We start from the raw sequence: 25,776 nt of genomic DNA on the forward strand, positions 1-25,776 counted from the left end.
CCATGAAGGATATAGAAGGTCAAGGTCATAAAAAAAACTCGATGTCAGTTTCATGCTCAAGACACTCATCTTCCAGAGAACATCATGGGACTTTATTATTTCCAGGCCACATTTTCCTTCTGACCAAGCCTCAGTTTTCCTTTCAGGAAAATGGGCAGGAGGATAAGTACCATTCACTGAGGGAAACACATTTGAGATAGTGTAGTGTCCTAAGGCCTTGGAGAGATCACCAATTCTACCAAAGAAGTTCCAAGGGGAAATTGTCCTTATGAGAATTGGGTACCATAGAGACAAAGCCTTGACAACCGGGAATGGGGAGCAAGCTGGGTCCAGAAGTGTCCTCAGGCAGGCAGAGTTCTGAGGTAATAGGGGAAGGGAGGGGAGCCAACCCTTCTTAGCCACAAGAGACCCATTCCCCAGGTTCTGACATAAACGGTCAACAGAACCTCATGGCTCAGGCTGGACAAACTTCCCCACACATGCTGGCATGTTCTTCTATTTCTCTTGCTGAGAACTGTAACTCGCAAATAGGACACTGGACCCAGGAAGGCGATGGTGAGCTCTCTGGGGAGGACACCCACAGCACAGATGGCGAGGAAGACGAGGAGGAGGAGGAGGAGGAGGGAGAAGATGGCTGGGATGGGGAGCTCTCTCCACAAGTGGCAGCATGCAAAGGGAGAGTCTCGATGCTGAAGGAGCCTAAGGAGAAAGAAGGAGATCAATAAAACGGGGCCTGTTCCCACACCGAGATGCCGGAGGAGGAGCTGCTGCCGCTACGCAAATGCTTGTGTGGGAAGTCTCCCATGGCTGAGAGACACCATCACGTACCCGCCAGACATTCATCAGACGTTTACTATGTGCCTGACAGTGCGCTAGGTGCCGAGGGGTATGGATGTCCTTACAGAGTGTGGAGTCTACTGGAAAGGGCGGGTCATGAGCACAAAGAACATGGCCACCAGGGCTGGACAAATCAAAACTGTGTTGGTGTGTGTGCACCATTTGCACTTACAGAAGCCAGAGGCTGACATTAGAGATATTCTTGCTTCTCCATCTTGTTTTTTGTGACAGGGTCTCCTGTTGTACCTGGAGCTCACTAGTTATCTAGAGTGACTGGCCAGTGAGTCGGTGGAAGCTGTCTATCCCTGACCTCCAGCCTGGGGTTGCAGACATGGGCCGCCACACCCAGCTTTTACGTGGGTGCTGGGGATGCAAACTCAGGTCCTTAGAGTTGAGCCTCAGGTGCTTTACCCACTGAGCTGCCTCCCCAGACTCTACCGAATGTTTCTGCCAGTACCCATGGCCCTCCTCCTATCTTCCTAAACGAATGCCCGGTTTTCAGGCCCCCCAGTAATAATACAGCTCACCTGTGCAGATGGGACACTGTCCAGTCGCCTGGACACCTTCGTCATTCTTGGTCTGAGGTCGGTGCTGTCTCTGCCTTGCTCTTGCTGCCCGCCTCCTATCTGGCTGAGAACTTGAGCTGGACAACGGTCTGTGAGAAAGAACAGTTTAAGGCCAGCTAGCTGGGAGAGACCAAAGGCTGAAGGAACATAGAATCCAGACCAGAAGCATGTAGAAGAGACTGGAAATAGCAACCCCGTCAGTCTTTGCTTTTCCACTTGCTAGGACAGACTAGAGGAAGGCAGTTAACCTTTGAGCATCTGACAACGGGGCTTCTATCACTGTCCTCAGTTTTTAAAAGTTAATTAGTTTTGAGATAGGGTCTTAGTATACAGCCCTGCATGGCCCAGAACTTGCTATGTAGACCAGGCTTTCCCAGAACTCAGAGATCCTGCCTATCTCTGCCTTCGAACACCTGGGATTAAAGGTGCATGCCATCATGCCTGGTAGTTTTTTAATTTTAAAATTGAGATATTATGTACATATCATAAAATTAGCCTTTGGAAGTATAGATTAAGGCTACTTCCAAGCTGAGTAACTACAATTACTTTCACAACATTTTTATCAACCCTCAGAAACTCCAAATGCATCTTAAGTTGCTCCCCATTTTTCTGTCTGTCCCTCGACTCCAGCAACTGCTAATTTCAGGCTGGCCTGAACACTGCTGTGTATCCCAGCAGTCCTAGTAATCAAACTTGCACTCTTTCTGCCCTGGTCTCCTGCTAGGATCACAGGCCTGAGACGTCAGATTTACATTAGATCAGATGCTGTCTATATACCGTCTTATTCTGGTTCACGACGGGGCCAATTTCTGCCTATCTCCAAGTGTGAAGACATTTGGACAAGGACAATCTTTCTCCGTGTCGTCTAAGAGATCAAGACCCAGACTGCCCAGGCCTGACTGAAGGAAAAGTGAGGAGGGGTTCGGAGATCCTGAGGTCTGGACGTGATGGCAGCCTGCCTACCTTTGGTCCTGCAATTTCCTTCTCTTCCTTCTGCCCACATCATTCTTCCTGTTTTGTTCTTCTGCTCTGGGCTCTGCATGAGAAATGCTCATTAGTTACCAGACAAGGTGGCACGCGCCTATAATCCCAGAACTCAGGAAGCTGAGACTGCAGGACAGCAAGTTCAAGACCAACTTGGGATGAATAATGAGATCTTTTCATAAAAAACAAAAATTAAAACAAACTATCTAGCTGTTTACACATGGCTTCCACATTTTAAGTTTTCTTTTGAGATATTTTTTTCTATCTTCTTTGCCTGCTTAATTCAAGCCTGAGAATTCCCTAGATTCTCTGACTGGAACCTTGTCATCCTGTCGTCTGTTCTTTCAGAGTATTTATCACAGTTTAGTTTTAGATTTCTTGGGTGACACAGACACCCACCTCTTCATTAAGATATGAGCATTGCTATTTTATTTATTATAGTATCTCTGGCACCACACAGATTAGCACATACAGATATTCAATAAATACACGTCAAATGAGCAGTAACAAAAACCAATAGTCACCATTTACCTCTTTATTCATAATTTCAGAAACTCTTGGTATAGCACTAAATGTATTTCAAAGTGCTTACACAATCTTAGTACCTTATCAATAGTAGATATCTCCAAATGTGTAGTTTCTTTTCAGCCTCTTCTCCAAACCATAAACCTTTATCCTTATAGACTCTGAGAGACAGACTCCCATTACCTACTGCCTGTTTGTATTGAGGGCCCCTGAGTGTGGGTGATATCTAGTGGCAAATGGCAGAGTATCTGTGAACAGGCTGCAAAAAGTCATGACTTCACTAGGATGTGGTGGTGCACACCTTTAATCCCAGCACTGGGGAAGCAGAGGCAGGTGGATCTCTGTGAGTTCCAGGCCAGCTAAGAGTTACTCCCTTGTCTCAAGGGAGTACACACACACACACACACACACACACACACACACACTTCAAACTGACACTCCCTCCTTCCCCTTTGTCTGTCGCTGATGTAACAAGCTGCCACACCGTGAGGTACTGACACACCAGCCTCCTTGAAAGAGCTGGAATAGCATCCTTTCCAGAAGAGCCCTGAGATGCCTGCAGCCATTTCTTTTTCTTTTCTTTTCTGAGACAGGGTCTCATGTTTCTCAGGCTGGCTGGGAACTAGCTCTCCATGTACTGAGAATGACCTTGACTACTGATCCCTCTGCCTCCTCCACTCCCCAGTGCTGGGATTGAGGCATTTACTGGCACTGTCTTTCTGAGATAATCACAGAACACTGAGATTGTAATAAGCCAAGGTATTATTTGCTTTAGCCCCTTTCCTATAAACGTGAGGGAGCTGAAGCAAAGACAAGGGTTCCTGATTCCTAGGCCAGTGTCCTTTCAATTATTACATAAGAGTTAACTTCTCTTCTTCCCTGACTAATTTTCTCCTTTCATTTGAAAACAGGGAGCCATCCCAGGACAGCATGGCAGAGTCAGGGAGGAAGGACAGTGTCAGGCACAGTAAGGAACAGAACTTGGGGCCTCACCTGCACTCTTTGGATGACTGGGACCTGGTTCCCCATGGCTGTTCTTTGGGCTCACCACACCGGCCAGAGGTGCCCTGTTGGCAGCAGAAAGTACCATGTGGGCCGCCCGCCCCAGCGGCCCTGGCTGCAACTGCTTCAGCTTACCCTTGAGCTCTGAAATTTCCTTGGTGCTCCTGCAGAGAAACAGTATTTTGTTTCACTCAGAATGCCAACGTTATTCTATTTACTCGAATCAAACAAGACAGTTTGCTATCCTGATATGCTTAGACCTAAGTGATTAACCAGGGGACCATAGGCTGGGTTTCTGTGCCCCTGAGCTACGTGGTCTTCCCCTTCCACGAGAAATATCAACAGCAGGTACATACGTCTGGGGATCTGGGAAGAATGTCCTCCGGATAGAAGGATTAGTCAGCCAGGGCCTAGGATCAGACTCCAGCATATCCGAAGCGTTCTGAGGAGAAAACGAAGACGTAAATACCCAGATTCACCCGCAGGGGGCACTGCTGCCTAGGGACGCAACGTGATTGTATCTGCAGTAACTTTTACCTATTTGCTGGTGTGCGCAATTTGTGATGCTGCAATTTTGTATTCTAAGGGTTTTGTCACAATCGGAAGGGCTCTGGGAATAAAAGAATTCACACTACTGGGTAAAACAGGCCTATGGAGACTGATGGAATGTGCAAACTTTTGAGTTTGTTTCTTGTTAACTTTTAAAATATATATCTATATCATACTTTAAATTTGTATATAAATAAAATAAATTTGTATAAGTGTAAATTATAGAAAGTTCAAGGCCAGCAAAAAAAACAAAAACAAAAAAAAAAAAACGCTGGGTGGTAGTGGCATACAACTTTAATCCCAGCACTGGGGAAGCAGAGGCAGGAGGATCTCTGTGAGTTCGAGGCCAGCCAGGTCTACAGTGAGAGTTCCAGGACAGCCAGGGCTACACGGAGAAACCCTGTCTCGAAACAGAAGCAAAAAGAAAACTCATGAGAGATCCACCTGCCTCAGCCTCTCAAGTGCTCAAATGAACGACACAGGCAGGTATATAACATAACGATGCAGAGGGCTCTGCAAGGCGCCAGGCAGGAAACAATGTCAGAGGGGCTGTAAGGGGGCCTTGGGGCTCCCAAGAGCTGAACGTGAGAGCTCTCTGCAAGCCCAGAAATAACACAGGAGGTTAAGCTGAGATTCAAAAAGAATTTCAATATAGCTAGTGCTTCAACAGCTTTGTGGAGACTGTATTTAAGGCTCACTTCTGTCTCTGCCATGTAAAAGAAGAAAAGGGAGAGGCTTATTCCACAAGTCCAGGGTGTTCGGTCCAAAGGAGACTCCAACTTCCCAAACTCCAGAAGGGAGTCTAACTATTCAGAAACAGGCTCAACCTGGACTACAGGAGGATTTCTTTCCTGACTGTTGATAAAACCCAGCTTTCCTCAGGAATTTAGGAAGCCAGTTCCCCTCAGCTAAAAAGAGTTATTTCTCTTATCACTGGCAGAAGGGACAAATGGCCACCTGTGGTGCCTACAACACCCCGAAGTGCATGCTGGCCAATATGTCCCCTCAGTATCAGGAGTACATGTGTCACACATGTCACAGCCCATGCTGGTGTCCTGCCTTTCCTACCTCCTCCCTACCCTAAACTCGTTCTAGCTCACAGGCTTCCCTCCCCAGCTACTCATTCTTCTTATAACCCCGCTATTTTAGCTATTCTCTCTCTACAATAAAAACCTCTCTGGTAACCATACCATGGAGAGGTCATGCCATGAGTTTATACACAGGGAATATCATATTCTCTCTCTCTTTCTGTGCTTTCTTTTCTTCAATCAAGCATCAGGTTTTAACTAGGAACTGAAAAGAAAAAAACTAAACCCTCGCTCCACCACTGAACATACCTGGGTGGGCCCAGAGCCTCCACTGAACATACCTGGATCGGCCCAGAGCCTCCCAGGGCAAGGAGATCCACCACAGAGTCAGCTGAGGGGTCCAGAGAGGACCGCACCCGGAGGAAGGCCAGGCCAAAGGACTGGTGACGTGTGAAAGGTTGCGAGCAGGTCAGTCGAAGTCGATCCCATGATTCTCCTGAGGCTGGAGTCAGGAAATCATCTCAAGGAAAAAAAAAAAAGGAGAAAAAGGAGGGGCTGGAGAGATGGCTCAATAGTTAAGAGCACTAGTTATTCTTGCAGAGGACCAGAGTTCAGTTCCCAGCACCCATGTCAGGTGGTTTAAAACTGCCTGTAACTCTAGTTCCAGGGGATCTCACGACCTCTTCTTGCCTCCTCAGGCACCAGTACTCATGTGTACATATACACACCCCTCCCACATATACATGAATAAAAAATAAAAATAAATATTTAAAAAGGAGAGAGAGAGAGAGGAGAGAAAGCTGTTGTGTGGAAGTGCATGGTTGTAATCTCAGCCCAGGAGCTCCTTGGTTGCAAAGCAAATTTGAGGTCTGCTTAGGCTACATGAGACCCTAGAGAGAGGAAAAAAGCAAGAGAGGGATGTGTTTGTGTGTGTGTGCTCTCGCACATGCTCATGCACACTTGCACAGGCTTGAGCAACAGAGAAGAAAATGTGCTGCATTAACTGTTATTAGTCGGGAGGCAGGAAGGGAGAAAATCCAAAACTGAAGAAAGGGAAGACAAGGCCACGGCTACACACAGTAAACACCAACGGGAGGAGGAACGGACATCACCAGCGTGTGTCCCTTCAGGTTCTGATGCTCAGAGAAAGGTTTGCCAGACAGGCAAGGCAGGGCCCTTCCAGCCTAGCTCCTTGTCTTCTAACCACTCCTCCATCACTGTTTCACACCAGTCTCCACCCTCCTGAAGCACGAGGCTGCAACCTCCTCTATGCAGTCACTCACAGCATCCGAAGCCAATACCACACACTTTACTTCTCTGATTCCTAACGTTATCCAGTCAGTAAGTATATCATCCCCTATACCTCACATAAACTCTTCCAAAATCTCACTCTTCCTTTACAACAAGATAAACACCTCCAATTTAACACAGATAAACAGATTGCAATTTCTTGGAGTCCAGGGATCATATCTTATGCATCTGTTACAATGCTCAGTGAACAGAGATTTGCATAAGCAGGATTCAGGAAACACTATATATTATATAAATATATAATTATATAAAATTTAAAAAGTTATATAAAAGCCAGCATATAGCTTTTTACCACACACAAAAATTTATTCTATACCTTTTTCTTTTTTGTGGTGCTAGGGATTAAATAAAATAGGGATCAAATAAAAACACAGCAATCACTGGGTGTGGTGCCACATGCCTGAATTCCAGCACCTGAGAGGCTAAGGTAGTATTTAAGGCTAGCCTGGGCTGCACATTGAGACCCTGTCTCAACAACCAAAACCCTAAAACATGACGATGTATCAGGCAACAATAAGTCAGAGGTAAATATCAATCATAGCCCAGAAATACTCCTGACATTCTCATCAGGCAGAACTCAGACAACGCATTAGCTTACTCTCTTCTCTTAACAGGAGCTAAACACAGGCTCCCTTCCATAATCTATACCCACCTCTGCACTGCATCTGTCCTTGGAAACACCCCCACATCTGCTTTTGCCCTCTTTACCATCTTTAAACATCCGGACTCCTGAGCGGTTCTTCCCCTCCTTTGAATCAGCGAGGGACATTAGCATGGTTGCAGGGAGAAGGGTGACGAAAGGTCTGTCCAGGGGCCAGGAAGAACGACCCACGTCAATCTGCAGGAAAGCACAGCCACAGTTACCTGGGGACGAAAAGTGGAGAGAAGGGCGAGGATGAGCCAATGACTACAGGGCACAATACTGGGTGGGAAGGAAACACTCCACTCCAGGGCTCAGCCAGGAAGTTCTGGCAACATGCGGAGTCACACAGAGAGCCACCAACTGGAATAGAATGAAACCTTAGTCCATCAAATGATAGAGAAGGTTCACCATGGCCATCACAGTCTGAAACCTGCCCTGGAAATCACTGTTCCGGAACCCAACAGCTTTCTGTCCTGAGAAAGCAAAGACAGTGGTCTCTAACAAGTCTTTAGAGAATTCTAAGGCCAACTTTTTTGTTTGTTTTTGAGACAGGGTCTTAGTATGCTCGGCCTGCTTCAGTCTCCTTAGTGATGGGATTAAAGGGATGTGCCATCATGCCTTGCATCAACTTTTGTAATCTATAAACTCCTATGCACAGCACACTTTTCAGCATCCTCCTGACACTGATCTTTAGAGATGATAAGGATTCTGTTTGTTGGTATCGATTATTATGCCAGTGCCCTAAGGCTTTACCCAGACCAGAGTTCACAGCGTAATTCCAGAAGCACCATCACATCGTATTCTCTTTGTGTATGTGTACATGAATGCACACTACCCGTGTATGGAGGCAAGAAAACAACCTGGTTGCTGTTCCTCAGGTGCTGTCCACCTTGTCTTTTTAAAAATTATTTTATTTCATGTGTATGGGTGTTTTGCCTGCATGTATGTCTGTGTACCACTTATGTGCCTGGTACCCTCAGGGGCCAGAAGAGGGAGTCAGATCCCCTGGAACTGAAGTTAGTCATCATGTGGGTCCTGGGAATTGAACCTATTTCCTTTGGAAGAACAGCCAGTGCTCTTAACCACTGAGTCATCTCTCCAGCAGCCCCACCTTGTCTTTTCGTTTTGCTTTTCAAGACAGGGTTTCTCTGTCTAGTCCTATTTGTCCTGGAAATTACTCTGTAAACCTGGCTGGCCTCAAACTCAAGTTATCAACCTGTCTCCACCTCTCAAGTGTTGGAATTAAAGACATGCACCACCACTACCCTACAGCCCATCTTATGGCATCAAACTCATAGACATCCTCCTGACTCTGCCTCCTGAGTGCTGGGATTAAGGGTGTTCACCACCCTGCTAGGCTGGAGGCATTTTTTTTGTTTGCTTGTTTTTTTGAGACAGGGTTTCTCTGTGTAGCTTTGATGCCTGTCCTGGATCTTGCTCTGTAGACCAGGCTGGCCTCGAACTCACAGAGATCCGCCTGGCTCTGCCTCCTGAGTGCTGGGATTAAAGGCGTGTGCCACTGCCGCTGCCGCCTGGCTGGAGGCACTTTTAAAGTTGAGGTTTCTTCCTCTCAGATGACTTTAGCTTGGGTCAAGTTGACATAAAAGTATGCAGCACATCAGTGATCTCCAGGTAGCAGTTGTCTTACCTCCCAACGCTGGGATTACAGGGAGGGTGCCTCTATATTTGGCTTTGTGTATGTGTGTGAGTGGAAGCCAGAGGACAACTTTGAGCATGAGTCCTCACCTTCTCCCTTGTTTGAGGCAGGTTGTCTCTGTTGTTCCCTGCTGTGTTAGACATACTAGCTTGCCCACGAACTTTCCTGCTTCCTATCTCACTACAGGAGCACTGGGATTACAAATGTGGACTACCCCATCTGGTTCTCGTGTGGATTCTGAGAACTCAACTTGGATCCTTATACTCGTACGGCAACTGCTTTTCCACTGAGCTATCTCCCTAGTCCATGCCTAGCTCTAAATGTGGGTTCTGGGGATCAGACTCTAGTCCTCATGTACTAGGCAAGGTCTTTACCAACTGAGCTGCAATCTCTGCTCCACACTGTAGTCTCTATGAACGAAGACCCAGGAGTTCTCCAACACCAAACCATCTCCAAGGGCAAACACAACATTTTCCCTTCACATCTAGGCAGAGATTATTCCAGAAAGCTACTCAGTCAGAACAAACTGAGACACTTGAGGGGAGTGGTTAGTCATGTCATTCCTGTGTTTTCCCTCAGAGGCCCCAAAGGCCCTGAGAATTCACTCACCGACATCGATGTAACTTATGGGGACCACCCTCTCCAGCTGAAGCTCCACTTTCAGTTTCCCACTCTTGTCCTGAGGACAGCTGAGCCAAGGTCCCTTATGACTGTCTGGGTTCAGCAAGTTCTCCACAGGATACTTGGGATCCTACATCAGAGAGGAAGAGAAAAATCAGGAGGGGTACTGAGCTCACAGGGAAAAAAGGATACCTTAGAAGAAGGGACGTCTATAATCCCCTCTGCTGAGGCATCTCAACAGGAGAGAAGGCACAGGGGCATCCGCAGGAACTAGCCTGACTCATGCAGCAGACACCATTTACTTCCACCTCACTTATCACACTACCTCACTTACTCCTTCTAAGGATTCTAGAGTTGTTACTATTACTTCTGCGTAGTTAAGAGATAATAAACTGAAGCTTATGGGGCTTCAAAACTCACCTAAGTAACTAAACAAAGCAGAATCCCAGATTTCTAAAACTAGTGCTTTTAACACTACATTAATAGTTCTTTATTCATAAGACTTTCATACATGCTGGGCAGTGGAGGCGCACACCTTTAATCCCAGCACTCGGGAGGTAGGGCCAGGCAGATCTCTGTGAGTTTGAGGCCAGCCTCGGCTACAGAGTGAGTTCCAGGATAGGCTCCAAAGCTACCAGAGAAACCTTGTCTTAAAAAAAAACCCCAAAAAACAAAAACAAAAACAAAACCCAAAACAAACAAAAAAGACTTTTACACAGATATTTTTTTCCTTTTAATTTATTCTTCTCTCATATATTACATTCTGACCACTGTTTCCCCTCCCTCCCCCGCAACTCTCCTCTCCCCCAGATCCACTCCTCCAATTCCCTTTAGAAAAAGGCAGTCCTCCGAGGTGTATCAACCAAACATGGCATATCAAGTTACAATAAGACTAGGCTCATCCCCTCATATTAAGTCTGGACCAGGCGATCCACTAGGAGAAAGGTCCCCAAAGCAGGCAAAAGAGCCAGCGACAGCCCCCACTCCCACTGTCAGGGCTCCCACAAGAACACCAAGCTACACAACCACATCATATACGCAGAAGACCTAGGTCAGACCCATACTGGCTCCCTGACTTTTAGTTCAGTCTCTACACAGACATTTACTTTACTTTTTAAAAATATTTATTTATTTATTACGTATACAGTGTTCTGTCTGCGATGTTTGACGGCACACCAGAAGAGGGCATCAGATCTCATCATAGGTGGTTATGAACCACATATGCTTGCTGGGAATTGAACTACAGAACTCTGGAAGAGCAGTCAATGCTCTTAACCTCTGAGCCGAGCCATCTCTCCAACCCCCCCCCCCCCACATTTATTTACCTCCAATATAATTCTATGAAATAAGATTTTGTTTACGTAGTCCAGGCTAGCCTCAAACACAAATTCCTCCTGAGGGTTAGATTTGTAGATGTGCACCACTATAACCAGCAAAAGATTATATTCTTAATTTACAATGGATGCTTAGATATAAGTGATTATTCAAAGTCACTGATAGTGACAATGAGATTTAAGACATCCCAAATTCACTAATGCAATGCAAATCCTTTTTGGTTGAGAAGCTTTGAGCAAACAAACGACTTTCTTCCTCTGGCTCTAAATTTCTTTATATAAGAGAAAACCACATTCACGGTTTTTGTTTTTTTAGAAACAGGCATCTCAAGGATGACTTCCTGATTCTGCCTCCCAAGTGCTGGGATTATAAGCATGTACCTCCATACCCAGCTTTCTCCCCCTTTCTTTTTTTTTCTTTTTAATGAACATATGTGTTTTGCCTGCATATGCCCACAGAGGCCCAAAAGGGGTGTCAGATCCCCTGAAGCTGGAGTTACAGATGTTTGTGTCCTGTGGGTGCTGGGAACTGAACCAGGGTCCTTTGGAAGACCAGCAACTGTTCATAACTGCTGAGCCATCTCTCCAGCCCCAACTGCACCCAGCTTTGACTCATGGTTTTTAATCATGTTTTTTTTTGTTTTGTTTGTTTCCACAATAAAATCCTTCTTTTAACTATAATTTCACGTGTGTGTGAATATTTTTCTCATAAAATAAAAGTAAAGCTCTAATTAAAATACAGGTTGGGGAGGGAGGCTAAAGATGTACTCTGATCCCTCTTCAGCTTCTAGAACAGTCTCTATAGAAACCACGATGTTAGAAGACTGCTAACATTCCCTAAGATTCTATGACAAAACATTTGAAGGTGGGTATTGTGGTATATGTCTAAAATTCCAGCACTCAAGTGGATGAGGCAGGATGACTGAGAGTCTGAGGCCAACCTGGGATACACAGTGAGTTCAAGACTGGCCTGAGCTACGTGGCAAGATCTTATTGCAAACAACAACAACAACACCCCCCACACACACCAAACCCCCACCAAAGCAACAATACTCAAACAAAGGCAGGTGGATCTCGGTGAGTTTGAGGCCAGCCTGGTCTACAGAGTGAGTGCTAGGCTAGTCAGGGGTATAGAGTGAGCCTTTGTCTCACAAAAGAAGAAAACGAGGGAGAGGAAGACAAGGATGACAGTTCAAGCTGACCTTCGGGTAAGGAGGGCTAAGACAATTTTTATTTCACGGGTTAATATAGTAGTTCCTAAGCACCATCTAAGGGGGCTCTCTGAAATGTGTGGGGATCAAAAAAAATTTTATTTACTTTTATATGTGTATGAATGTTTTTCCAGGATGTATATATGTGCACCATGTATATATCTGGTGGATTCCCTGGAACTGGGGTTAAGGATGGTTGGGAGCCACCATATAAATGCAAAGAATTGAAACTAAGTCTTATGCAAGACAAGTGCTCTTAATCATTGAGCCAGCTCTCCAGCCCTGTGTGGGGATGCTTTTGACTGTCAAAATTACCATGAAGTAGTATTGTCATTAGGGCCTAGGAACCAGGGATGTGAAATATTCTACCACGCCAATGACACTGCTATAAAATGGACCTAGCTACCCAAATGTCAATGGGTAGCTTAGCACCCCTCAAAAAAGATTGGTGTACTGAGAGGAAAGAGAGGGGGTAAATGACTGGAGGAAAGTAATCCCCATGGTAGATCAGCATTGGGCTCAACATGGGAACTGTAGAACTTCCCATAAAGTGAGCATATTTGACAGTGGTCACTATATCCTCAAGGTCAAGTATGGCCTTGAGTGCCCTTGATTAATTTCCAGGCAGTATGACCAAACTGCCCTTCTAGAAACTCTGGCACAGACAGGCCTGCAGTTTTGTCAGCTATCTACAAACCATGGACAAGTCTTCTACAGCTATTCACTCTTTTTAGTCATCAAAAGAAAAGCAATCAGCCAGGCGGTGGTGGCGCACACCTTTAATTCCAGCGGAGGCAGAGGCAGGCAGATCTCTGTGAGTTCAAGGCCAGCCTGGTCTACAGAATGAGTTGCAGGACAGCCAGGGCTACACAGAGAAACCCTGTCTCAAAAAACTATTAAAAAAAAAAAAAAAAAAGCCATCATGGCTGGTGACTAATATACCTGAGAGGAAAATGATACTACATGGCTGATCTTCACAGGAGCCATCAGAGGCCACCAGTTTCCTCAAGTACACAGCAAATATGCTTCCTCCCAGGATATCTTCTGCTACCGCAGTGGCACTGCCTATGTTTTGCTCTTGGTAGCTTCTGAGAGAATAAGAATCCTCACATTACTCCTGGAGAAAAAAAAAAAAAAAAAAAGGAACAAAAGTAACATAAGCTACCCATTCTTATTTCTTTGATAATAAGAACTATTTACAGAAGTCAGCTCATTTCTCAGGGCCACCATGGCCTGTAGGAAGCAAATCTGGATCATCTAGAGATACCCCTCCCCCACAATTGTGAAACAGCCTCAAGAAAACAAAGGAGCAAATTAAAAAAACAAAACAAAACTGTTATTATAGTAACGTTGGATTTATAAAGTTCCCAAGAACATGAATGGTGCCTTGAATCATTTATCTCTATGTCCCTAGGAGCCTAGGACAAGGTAAGAATGGGCAACAAATGTACAACTAAATACAGTATATTACTCTGTTTTCTCTGTTCAATGAAACTTCCGAAATTAGCTTTCATTCCTCCAAGCTGGGTATGGGGTCCCATGCCTATGATTCTAGCATTTGGAAGGCTAAGCCACGAGGACAGAGTTTAAAGCCAGCCTGTGCTACATAGCAGATTCAAAGTTAGCCTGGGGTATATAGCCAGATCCTGATTCAAAATAAGGTATTCTTGGGCCAGTGAGAATGGATCAACATTGTTTTTCTTTTTCTTTTTTGTTTTTCAAGACAGGGTTGCTTTGTGTAGCCCTGGCTGTCCTGGAACTAGCACTGTAGACCAGGCTGGCCTCGAACTCACAGAGATCTGCCTGCCTCTGCCTCCCAAGTGCTAGGATTAAAAGTGCACCTACCACCATCATCTGGCCAACATTGTTTTTCTAACTTATTTTGTCTTTAAACAGCTCACAGGAGCCAGATGTAGCATCATGCACCCATTATCCCAGCTATGGGGGAGAGGGACGGGGAAGCAAGAGTTTGAGGCTAGCCTGAGCAACAATATAAGTGTAAGCCACCATACACAGCTCATAAACTTTTTTATTTTCTGAGACAAAGTTTTTCTGTGTAACAGCCTTGGCTGTCCTGGAACTTGCTCTGTAGACCAGGCTGGCCTTGAACTCATAGAGATATATGACTGTCTCTGCCTACCGAGTACTGGGATTAAAGGCGTGTGCCACCAAGCCTGGCCAAGGCTGAAATTTTAAATATATGCAAAAATACACAGAAAATAAATTAACTTTTAGGTGTTCATCACTCATGGTCAATAATCCTCTGGTAACAAGTGTTTTAAAGATATCTGAATGTCTTTAGATGGGGGAGGGTCTCCCAAGATACTTTTTTTTTTTTTTGAGACAATATCTTGCTACATAGTCCTGGCTGACCTTGTATCTGCTATGCAGCCGAAGCTGGCCAAATATTTTTTTTTTTATTAAATTTCTATTTTACATTTATTTGTTTTGTATGTAGGAGGACGGGTATATACATGAAGGAGTCAAATCTTCTCCTTCCACCATAAGGGTCCTGGGGATGGAATGAAGGTCACAAGGCAACTGCCTTCTCCCACCAAGTCATCTCCCCCCCCCCCCCAAAGGACTTATATTTTATGCATTTGAGTATTTTGCTTGCATATATCTAAATACACTACATGTGTGCCTGGTGCTGAAGGAAGCCGGAAGAGGGTGTCAGATCTCCTGGAACTGGAGTTACAGATGATTGTGAGGACTGGAGAGATGGCTCAGAGGTTAAGAGAACTGGCTGCTCTTCCAAAGGTCTTGAGTTCAATTCCCAGCACTACCATCTGTAATGAGATCTGGTGCCCTCTTCTGGCCTGCAGGGATGCGTGCAGGCAGAACACTGTATACATAATAATAAATAAATAAATAAATAAACAAACACTGTATACATAATAATAAATAAATAAATAAATGAATGAATGAATAAATAAATAAATAAATAATACATCTTAAAAAAACAAAAAACAAAAAACCCCCGGGCAGTGGTGGCACACGCCTTTAATCCCAGCACTCGGGAGGCAGAGGCAGGTGGATCTTTGTGAGTTCGAGGCCAGCCTGGTCTACAGAGCGAGATCCAGGAAAGGCGCAAAGCTACACCTGTCTCGAAAACCAAAACCAAAAAAACAAACAAAAAATCAAGCAAGTGCTCTTAATCTTTGAGCCATCTCTCCAGTCCACACACTGATGTTCAAATCACACACACACACACACACACACACACACACACACACACACACACAACCCTACCTTAATCAGTTCTAAGGTAACTGGTGTTCAAATCTCTCTCTCTCTCTCTCTCTCTCTCTCTCTCTCTCACACACACACACACACACACACACACACACACACACACACACACACACACACACACACATCCTACCTTAATTAGTTCAAGGTAACTGCTCCATCCGGCCAATTCTCACTTGGTATTTAACTAAGTGCCTCCTCATGTAACAACTATATGTTTATGTCTTATGTCTCTTGATAAGATTGTGAGCTCCTGGACAAGAGGATTTTTGTTTGACTCATTCTTAAATATTCAGTGTAAGAGGGAGAAAACACATAGATGATTAGCAATTATCTGCTCATTGAGGTCCTCTAGGTTCTGCAGCTCTCGACCTTTTTGAGGGTTAAGATCCTGGAATGGGTTGCTTCTGTTCATTTTCTTGTTGGTCACCCTCCTCCCTTTCAGCTACTCCTCTCAATTGACAAATCGCAACGCCTCTCACCCGCGTCCACGAACCTTAAGAAGTCGGGGCAGCTTCAGCTCCTGGGCTCCAATCTTATTCTCCCGCCAATTCGGTCCGGTGACCTCTGCCTTCTGGCCCGAGCGCCACCCTGCCTACAGAAGCTCAGGAACGCGTTTTGGGGTTTAAAGAAGCCGCTTTTCTGAAAGATGGCTCCCACTGAGGCAAGACAGCAATTACTCATCTAAAAACAACAAAAACCCCGCGTGCTTGTGTTTTTAGGTGTACTTTTATTCACTACACTCTTTCCGTAGAGAGCGAGATTTAAACTTCCGGGTCGGACTCGATGCCGCATGGGAAATGTAGTTCTTGATGCACACGCGTCTCTGCCCGTAGCCCAAGCGAGGGAACGTCGCGAAATTAGCGCATTCAGGGACCTTCATTTGTTGCTCTCCAGAGTGACGACTGGTGAACTATTTACACTAAAATAGCATAGGAACAAATCTTCTTTTTCCGAGAACGCTTTCCTGTTGAAGGTTGGTGGTGCCCGAGAGTTGCCCCTTCTTAATTCCGAAGGAGCAGGTAGACGGTCTCTTGGTTCCTCACTGGCATCTGCCTGTCTTGATGCTCCGCCCAGGCCGCGCCTCCGATTGGCTACAAGCAGCTTGAGCGGCGGAAGCAGCTGGCTCGCGGGGGACAGGGGTGGGGGCCGGCCGTGAAGATGGCGGCAGTGGTGGAGGTGGAGGTTGGAGGAGGTGCTGTTGCGGAAAGGGAGCTAGATGAGGTAAGAGGAATTGAGGGACAAGAAAGGAGCGACAGCTTGACAGTGGAAGGAGAGGAAGTGAGGAATATTGGGAGCCGGAGGCCCTGGGAGAAACGGGCAAGATCCCGAGGAAAGAGGGAGCTGACAGGGAGAAGGATTTTCCGTGAGGGAAATCTGAGGGCTTCTGACTCAGGGACCCCGAGGCGTTGCTGGTGCAGTAGATTGGCAGTAGCTTTAAGGGTGGTGATGGAGAGAAGGCCAGAGGCCAAAGAGATGGGAACATTAAAGATTGTGAGATTCTTGGATGGAGGTCTAAGGTAGGACTAAGGGGCTAGCTAAGGGTAGCTTTAATTGGAGGGGCGTGGACTGCTGTAAGGCAAGGCCGAGGCTTTCCCTGTGGGAAGGGACTCCAAGCTTGACCTGAAGGTTGGGGACACAGATCGGGAAGCAGTGCTTAATATACTAGTATTACAGCTTTGAATTGTTTTTGGGTAGGAACCATCTTATTTGTTCTTACATGTTAGGGTTTGTACATACCGCATGCTCAGTAAAATTTTGGCCGAGGAATGAATGAATAATTGTGAATGAATGAATAATTTTGTAACAGAAATGGTCCATTTGTTCGTTGAACAAACATTGTTACTTCTGTGTTAAGTCCTGGGCTAAGTGCTTGGGACACAAGACAAGAGACCTCCTTCTTGTAACGTCCACAGTGTAGTTATGGGATAAGAAGAGGCATTGCATTACAGGTCTAATAGTGGTTCTGAGAAGCGGGCTAGGGGACGTTTTCCAGTTGTTGAATGGTTTTCCAGTTCATCTTCATTCTCATTCATTCTCTTTCATCCTCCCTTCCCCTCCTCTCAACGGGTTCCTTCAAGGTGAGCTTGAAAAGGTATGCACCCTTTATCTAATAGGCATTTAACAATCGGGATGTTGAATTACTTGTGGTCCTTGAAGGAGACATTGAGCCTGAAAGAAATGAAAAGTACAGGACTCTGTAGAAGGAAGCGAAGGCAAGAAAGATAAGGGGCAATCTGAGGCCAAATGGTCAGGGATAGTTTAGAGTTGCCTTGTGGTCTTCTCTGTGACAGCATATGGGTTGAGATAATACCAGAGGAATAGGAGGGAAAGTAGTGATTGTCGGGGAGGGCAGTAGTGGCTTCTCTGGAGGGTCAGATTTTTTGAGGGCTCTTGCTCTGTGTTTGATTTGGGATAGATAGGTGAAGAGCCTCAGGAAGGGAGTAGGTGTAGGAAATAATGACAGTTGCATGGTGTGAGGTTAATATGTTTTTCCCCCCTTCTGATTGGAATTAATAAAGTGAGAACACAAGACTAACAGGTAACAGGTGGCCTAGTTTCTTACCAGCCAGTTGCTAAAGACCAAAGGTGTTTGAACTCTGCTTGGTTGGGAAGCAGAAGGTTGTAGAAATAACCTCCAAGGCTCCTTCTAGTTTTAAGTTTCTGTGTTTGCAGTTGGCTGCTATTAATTGAGGTATTTTAAAAACACCTTAAAGTAGTAAATAGTGTACTGAAATTAAAATTTATGGTTTATTAGTCATGGGTCTTCATTGAGATAGTTTCATGTGTCTTAATTTTTGGAGACAGGATCTTAGTATGTGTGCCATGCTGTCACTGAACTCTGACTCCTTCTCTCTCGTGAGTGCTGGAATTACATGGGTGTGCTGCTGTGCATGGCTAATTTTTGACTTTTTGTTTCTTAGTGCTTTAAGGACTTAAGTACTACTAGTAGAATGAGACCTATTTCAGTGTTGGGTCTACAAGTTAACTTTACATGAAGCCACTAGCATCTATCCCTCATTGCTTGTCTTGTTTTCCAAGAAAGAATATATCCCTGTTGTCTGGAAATTCTGTGTGAACTGGTTCTATCCTTTTCCTTATGAGTTTAAGAAAGTAGAAGAAGCAGGAAGTTATCTTGAAGTTCTAGAAAGAACCAGGTCTGGACTGACAGACCTCAGTTTATACGCCTTCTACTAATGTCTCATCTGCTGTTTTGTGCTCAAGCCTTCACTAGTGAATGATAAGGTGAACTGCTTCAATCATATGTAACTATGGGGGCTTACTATGTGTCGTGCCTTGGAAATTCAAAGGTGAATAAAACAGTATTTGTACCAATTTACAGTCCAGTGAACAGATGTGCAGATAGCCCATCACAATGCGACTACTTAAGTGTTAGATTGGAAGTCTGTGACAAGTGCAGTGAGGCACAAAAAACAACCTAAAGTTGGTTAGAGGAAGTCAGGATAGTCAGCTGGAGATGAGCTGAAGAAGTAAAGATTGTACCTAAAAAAAAAAAAAAAAAAAAAAAAAGCTGTGATTTGCATGTGAATCAGAGTTGCTTTCCTGTTGCACTTTCTGCCTGACTGACACACCTTACTCCTTACTCTGGAGTCCAGGTTGGGGAGCCTGGCTAAAGGGATGAGAGTGATGTACTTCTACTTTGGAAAGAAGGCACATGCTGTCATTTATTCTTCAGAATATTATACCTATATTTTTAAAAATCACGCCGGGCGGTGGTGGCGCACGCCTTTAATCCCAGCACTCGGGAGGCAGAGCCAGGTGGATCTCTGCGAGTTCAAGGCCAGCCTGGGCTACCGAGTGAGTTCCAGGAAAGGCGGAAAGCTACACAGAGAAACCCTGTCTCGAAAAACCAAAAAAAAAAAAAAAAAAAATCAGATGCCACTAGTACATACATAGTCTGGAATAGCAGTTTATTCATAGTCCTTTCCACCTTTTGGTCTGGCTTCATTATCTAGAAGCTGAGAGGCAACTTAGGCATTGCTAATAGCTTCTTCATTGGAAAGGAGGATAGAAAGATGGGCTTAGGGAAGAACTGCCATTAGAAATGGGCACTGTTTATGGAGTCTTTAAGCCAGCTGGTGTTTAAAGCTCCCGCTGGGTAGCAGTAGTGCACGCCTTTAATCCCAGCACTCGTGAGGCAGAGCCAGGCGGATCTCTGTGAGTTTGAGGCCAGCCTGGTCTACAGAGCGAGATCCAGGACAGGAACTAAAACTACACAGAGAACCCCTGTCTTGAAAAACAACCAAAAAAAAAAAAAGAAGCTCTTTACCTTATTATCTCATTTATTACTTAGAGTAGCCATATGAGTTTAGAGGCTATACCAATGCCATTTTGTCTTTTCTTTAAAAAGGATTGATTTTAATTTATGTGTATGTGTGTTTGCACACAAGTGTGCCATCATTTTGTACAGTCCTGAAGGGGGTGTCAGATCCCTTGGAGCTGGAGTTATATATAAATGGTTGTAAACTACCCATTGTGGGTCCTGGGAACTGAATTTGAGTTCTCTGCAAGAGCAATATGTGCCCTTTTTTTTCTTTTCTTTTCTTTTCTTTTTTTTTTTTTGAGACAGGGTTTCTCTGTGTAGCTTTGCGCCTTTCCTGGAACTCGCTTTGAAGACCAGGCTGGCCTCGAACATCACAGAGATCCGCCTGGCTCTGCCTCCCGAGTGCTGGGATTAAAGGCGTGCGCCACCACCGCCCAGCTTTTTTCTTATTTTTTAAAATTATTTATTTTTCCTTTATTTGCACCAGAGTTTTGCCTGCATGTATGTCTTTGTGAGGGGGTGTCAGATCTTGAAGTTACAGTTAGCTGCCATGCCGGTGCTAGGGATTGAACCTGGGTCCTCTGGAAGAATAGTCAGTGCTTTTAACCACTGAGCCATCTCTCCAGTCTGTAGTATGTGCTCTTAACTACTGAGTTATCTTTCTAACCTCAGCCCTATTTTTAAATTTTCTTTTGAGACAAAGTCTCGATAAGTTTCCGAGGCTGGCCTTGAACTCAGGATCCTCTTGTCTCAGTTTCCCAAGCAGCTGGGATTACAAAGTGCACATCATGCCTGGCAAACTACCTCTTTTAAATACTTGAAGCAAAAACTTGAATCAGCATTTCTTTGCTGAGAGGACCAAAAGAGTTATTGTTCTTATATAAGTTCTTTAATTTACTGATAACTTGATCATGTCAAGTTCTTGGTCATAAAGAATGATTATTGCTGCAAGTGAATAATTTACATGTTCTGGGTCCTATTTTCTGTCTGTCTGTCCGTCCGTCCGTCCATCCATCCATCTATCCATCCATCCATCCATCCATCCATCTATCTATCCATCCATCCATCTGTCTATCTTGAAACAGTCTCAGGTAGACCAGGCTGCCCCCAAACTCACTATGTACCTGAGGATTATCTTTTCAATTTTTTGATTTTCGAGACAGTGTTTCTCTATGTAACAGCCCTGGCTGTCTTGGAACTCACTTTGTAGACCAGGATGTCCTCAAACTCACAGAGATCCTCCTGCCTCTGCTTCCCGAGTGCTGGGATTAAAGGCGTGTGCCACTGCCACCCGGCCTGCACATAGTCTTGAACTGGTATTCCTATATATTGAAAGCCTTTCCTTTCTAAGTCTTACCTATCTTTTAGGGTTCTACCAAGGCTTTCTTGGCTTCTAGGACTTTTCTGATTTATACATTAGACTTTACCCCCTGCCTTTTGCTTACTTTTGTCTTACTGAGACAAGGCCCCTCTATTAATCCCATACTGGTCTTGAGTTTGTAGTCCTCCTGCCTCAGCTTCTTGAGTGCTGAGATTACAGGCGTGTACTGCCACATGTAGCTCCCCTGCTTTTAGTCATATTCCTAGGCTTATTCTTTAGTTTATCAATTTATTCATCAAATCTTTCTTGTTTTTTTTTTTTTTTTTTCTTTTTTCTTTTTTGGTTTTTTCGAGACAGGGTTTCTCTGTGTAGCTTTGTGCCTTTCCTGGATCTCACTCTGTAGACCTGTAGACCAGGCTGGCCTCGAACTCACAAAGATCCGCCTGCCTCTGCCTCCCGAGTGCTGGGATTAAAGGTGTGCGCCACCACCGCCTGGCCTTTGTTGTTTTTTGAGACAGGATCTTAGTATGAAGCCCTGGCTGCTTTGAACTTGACATGTAGCCCAAACTGATTGAACTTTGACCAGTCCCCTGCCTCTAAATGCTGGGATTACAGATGTGTGTCATCATACCCAACTTATTCATCAGATTTCTGTGTGCTAGTCACAATGCTATGCCTCATAATACAATGGATAAAGTATGATATTGTCCACAAGGAGTTCATAGACTAGGACAGGCTCAAAGACTGATAAGTGAAAGAACATGTCACAGTTGCTGTGATTGTGGAGCAGGTACAGTTAACAGGGAAATGGCTACATTATAGCTGCTCTTCCCAGCTGCTTTCTCTTAAAACCCCAGAACCCAGGCTGAGAGAATTCTATTCTCTTGCTTTTTCAAAGCAGTAGTTGCTGCTTTGTTTTTTATGTTTTACTCCTGTGGATCTCTCCCTGTAGACATTTGGTAAGTGTGCCTTGTTTCCAGGGATTTGGTTCTCTGGGGATTCTTGGTCCAAGCTAGATCTTATGGAGGGATTGAGGTACATGTGACTGAAGTTTAATCTTGGATATCTGTCTTTGGAATTTCTTTTTCTTTTCTTTTTTTGGTTTCTCTGTATAACAATCCTGGCTGCTCTGGAACTCACTCTGTAGACCAGGCTGGCCTCAAACTCACAGAGATCCGCCTGCCTCTGCCTCTTGATTGCTGGGATTAAAGGAGTGCGCCACCACCATCCGGCTTGTCTTTGGAGTTCTTATGCATGTAAAATGAATGATAACATACTAGAGTAGGAGAAGAAACCCACTAGAGGAGTAAGCAGAAGCCCAGAGTCCCAAGAGAGGATTTGTGTTGTTCATGAATGATAGCAGATGGGTAGAAAGCTGTGTTGAGAAGGATTCTGAAGGCAAGGCACAGCAGAAAAGAGTCCCAAGGGAAAATGCTGAAGGCAAACTAATACAGAGTTCTTACTCTGGGGCAAGTATTTTAAACACATTTCTAATACCTCAGTTTTACAGGATAAGTATACTGTTATTATCACCATTCTATGGATTTGGAAATTGAGGCATAGATAGTTAAAGAGATTGACCTAGCATCAGGCACACAGGTAAATAAATGTTAAAGCTGGGCTTCAAATCCAAGACCATTGCAGTATCTTTACTCTGAACTCCTCTGGGCAATATGAATGCTGTTTGCTGTCCTGTTCTTCACTAATATTCCCACTGTGTCAGTGCGGAACTCATCCACAGGTGACTTGATTGTGGTTGTGTTTTTTGTCTGTTTCTCCAGCTGACTGTTTTCTCCTTGAAGGCCCTATTTATTCTTTTATCTCTGGTATCTGGCAAGAGTATGACTCAATAAATAACTATATGAGCTTAGATTTCAACCTTTCTGTATCTTAGCCTTTATCTGTGAAATGATAGATTTGGACTCTGTGACCTTTGAGATCTCTTGCAGCTTTGAAATGGAAAAGTCCTGAATTCAGTGTTTTACTTTGTGTTTCCTACATGTTCTCTTGGGTACTTAATACATACTTAGTGAATGTCTGAATGAGTGAAAGCATAATTATTCTCAATAATGTACACTAGCAATATTGGGATGAGAAGGAAAGAATCATGGTAGTGAAGGAGTAAACAAAAGGCTGGGTCCACCTTCCTACTCTGTGACCTTTGACTTTTGGTAGTCAGTCTTACTCTGGCAGTTATCCTGGTATATTTCTGAGGGTTTGTAACAACAGCCAGCCAACTCACTGTTGCTTTTTGTTGTTGGTTTTCATGTTCTTTTTGAGATAGGCTCTTGCTGCATAGCCTATGCTGGCCTCAAATTCCTGTTTTAGTCTGTTGGGATTACAGGTATGAGCCACCATGCTTTTAAAAGTAAGTCACCATGGCTTACACTTGCTTTTTAAAGTAAGTCACTTTCTTTTTCTAAGTTACTTTTTGACTGTTAGGATTAAATAGCTCATACATTTCTAGAAGGAATTATGGTGCCATCTGCATAGTAATGAGTGAGGGTAAGAGAGAGAAAAAATGGTAAAGAGAAATATTTTTTTTTAATTTTTTTTTAAAATTTTATGTGAATTGGCGTGAAGGTGTCAGACAGACCTCCTGGAACTGGAGTTACAGACAGTTTCAAGCTGCCATGTGGGTGCTGAGAATTGAACCCAGGTCCTCTGGAAGAACAGCCAGTGTTCTTAACCACTGAGCCATCTCTCCAACCCCAAGAGAAATATTTTGACCCCTTGAGCTGAGGAACTATCTCATCTTGGTGCCTTGCTTGGAGCTTGGCACACATCACTATGTTTATTGAATAAACAAGAATGCCGAGGTGTGGATCTGCTCAGGATTAAGGGAGAGATGACTGTCACAGAAGTTAACTGATATGCTTACAGTTGGAGTGATACAGCAGGCCTTGCTATCAGTACCCCTTCTCTCCTCACTTTAAGACAGGGTTCACTATGTCGACCAGACTGGCCTGGAACTCATGTAGACCAGGCTGGCCCCAAATTCATATAGATCCTCCTGCCTCTGCCTCCCCAGTGCTGGAATTAAAGGCATGTGCCACAATACTTGGCACTTTTTTTTTTTTTTTTTTTTTTTGAGACAGGGTTTCCCTGTGTAACCATGACTGGCCTTGAACTCATTGTGTGGCTCAGGCTAGTCTCCCAAGTACTGGGATTACAGGCATGTGTGATAATGCCAGTGTTTTTGCCAGTATTTAATATATACTGCTTATGAAAGCATTTCTACTTTATTGTAATGTCACATTGCTCTGTACCAGTGAATTATAGATACAGAATCTGAGGACTTACTGTTTGCCTTCATTGTGCCTGGTACAGATCTCTGTGTAACAGCCTTGGCTGTCCTGGAACTCACTTTGTAGACCAGGCTGGTCTCGAATTCACAGAGATCTGCCATCTGGGATTAAAGGTGTGTGCCACCACTGCCTGGCACTGGTGAAGACTTTCTCTGCACTTAACTGTATTGTGTTGTTTTACTCCCCTATTAGGTAGTGAACTTTGAGGAGATAGAACCATATCACTTTTCATCTCTTGCACCTATCCCTGCACTCAGATCTTTATTGCACTTACATCCTCAATCATATCCATTAGCCCTGTTGAAATCCCTAGGAAGTGGTCTTTGCATGGTCCGCCTAGTCCCTGTTTTGTTTTTTTTTTTAAATTTCATTTAATTTTACATGTATGGGTGATTTGCCTATATCTGCATCTGTATACCACTTGCATGTAGTGTCTACAGAGGCCAGAAGAGGGTAACCAGTTTCCCTGGAACAGATTACAGGCAGTTGCAAGCTGTAAGTAGGTGCTGGGAAATGAACCTGGGTCCTCTAGAAGAGCATCCAACTCTTAACTGCTGAGCTGTCTCTCCAGCCTCAGCCTGTTCTCTCTTTGAATACCTCTGTTGTGGATTGGTTAGAATTTTATTTATTTCTTTTTGGTTTTTTTTTTTTTCTTCTTTCTTTCTTTCTTTTTTGGTTTTTTGAGACAGGGTTTCTCTGTGTAGCTCTGGAGCCTGTCCTGGAACTCTGTAGCCCAGGCTGGCCTCTAACTCAGAGATCCCCCTGCCTCTGCCTCCTGAGTGCTGGGACTAAAGGCATGTGCCACCACCGCCCAGCTTATTTTTGGTTTTTCAAGACAGGTTTTCTCTGTGTAGCCCTGGCTGTCCTGGACTATAGACCAGATTGGCTTTGAACTCAGAGATCCAACTGCCTCTGCCTCTCAGTGCTGGGATTAAAGGCGTGCCCCACCATGCCTGGCAGGTTAGAATTTTAAGTTCTGTATAGCCTTAACTTTTTAGTCCTTTTCATAAGTTTTCCCAGATTCTGCTTGTTTGCATCTCTGACTTCCAGAGGTACAAGCACTCCCAGAGAATGCCCTGGAGAGCTAGTCTCAGTACACCGGAGGCTGTTTAGCCTAAAAGCTTTTCCTCGGAAGCTTACTAAAGATCCATCTAGTGTCTTTTCTCATCTCTGTCTTTCTTTCTTTATGTTTTCCCTTCTTGAAGTCATTTGTTATCTGTGTTCCTCAGAGGAAAATCTGTAGGTAAACACAAACTCATTAGTTCCCTCTACAGTGTAGCTTTCCCAAGAGGATGCTGGGTCATAGCCATGGGGCTTATGGCTCTGGGCAGGTGGGGAGAAA

General features: G+C 44.5%; 2 protein-coding genes across 7 annotated transcripts in view; one reads left to right on the top strand and one right to left on the bottom strand.

The window, feature by feature from the left end:
* Positions 1 to 70: 70 nt before the first annotated feature.
* Positions 71 to 16,296, bottom strand: Xndc1n (XRCC1 N-terminal domain containing 1, N-terminal like). 5 transcript variants are annotated; one of them, XM_052761056.1, is made up of 10 exons: positions 16,017 to 16,296; positions 13,211 to 13,385; positions 9,712 to 9,853; positions 7,511 to 7,666; positions 5,833 to 5,993; positions 4,271 to 4,356; positions 3,906 to 4,078; positions 2,367 to 2,439; positions 1,365 to 1,492; positions 71 to 699 (listed from the first exon to the last, which is right to left on the bottom strand). In XM_052761056.1, exons 2-10 carry the CDS (start codon positions 13,253 to 13,255, stop codon positions 455 to 457), a joined length of 1,209 nt encoding a protein of 402 aa, XP_052617016.1. In that variant the 5' UTR covers positions 13,256 to 13,385; positions 16,017 to 16,296; the 3' UTR covers positions 71 to 454. The 5 variants fall into 5 exon arrangements, with proteins under 5 accessions (XP_052617016.1, XP_052617013.1, XP_052617015.1 ...); XM_052761053.1 differs by having other exon boundaries at positions 5,833 to 6,011; positions 16,017 to 16,292; XM_052761055.1 differs by lacking the exon at positions 16,017 to 16,296 and adding an exon at positions 15,654 to 16,008 and having other exon boundaries at positions 5,833 to 6,011.
* A 352-nt stretch (positions 16,297 to 16,648) lies between these two features.
* Positions 16,649 to 25,776, top strand: part of Rnf121 (ring finger protein 121) — a 65,545-nt gene continuing 56,417 nt past the window's right edge. The window contains exon 1 of one of the 2 annotated variants that reach the window (XM_052761059.1): positions 16,649 to 16,744. In XM_052761059.1, the coding sequence (XP_052617019.1) occupies positions 16,682 to 16,744 (63 nt within the window). In that variant the 5' untranslated portion in view covers positions 16,649 to 16,681. The remainder of the gene's footprint in view (positions 16,745 to 25,776) is intronic. The other variant, XM_052761060.1, reaches the window with a different exon arrangement.

This window comes from Peromyscus californicus, unplaced genomic scaffold, assembly GCF_007827085.1.
Source record: "Peromyscus californicus insignis strain IS unplaced genomic scaffold, ASM782708v3 Scaffold_4__1_contigs__length_199733344, whole genome shotgun sequence".
NCBI lineage: Eukaryota > Metazoa > Chordata > Mammalia > Rodentia > Cricetidae > Peromyscus > Peromyscus californicus.

What these genes read in the sequence shown, in the direction of transcription:
- Xndc1n (XM_052761053.1), bottom strand. Translation starts at nt 13,255, where the DNA reads ATGGCTCCTGTGAAGATCAGCCATGTAGTATCATTTTCCTCTCAG. An exon ending in AGTCCGGATGTTTAAAGATG is followed by an intron (nt 6,012 to 7,510) that starts GTAAAGAGGGCA and finishes TTTTTCCTTGAG; the next exon opens with ATGATTTCCTGACTCCAGCC. An exon ending in AGGAAATTGCAGGACCAAAG is followed by an intron (nt 1,493 to 2,366) that starts GTAGGCAGGCTG and finishes TCTTTCTCACAG; the next exon opens with ACCGTTGTCCAGCTCAAGTT.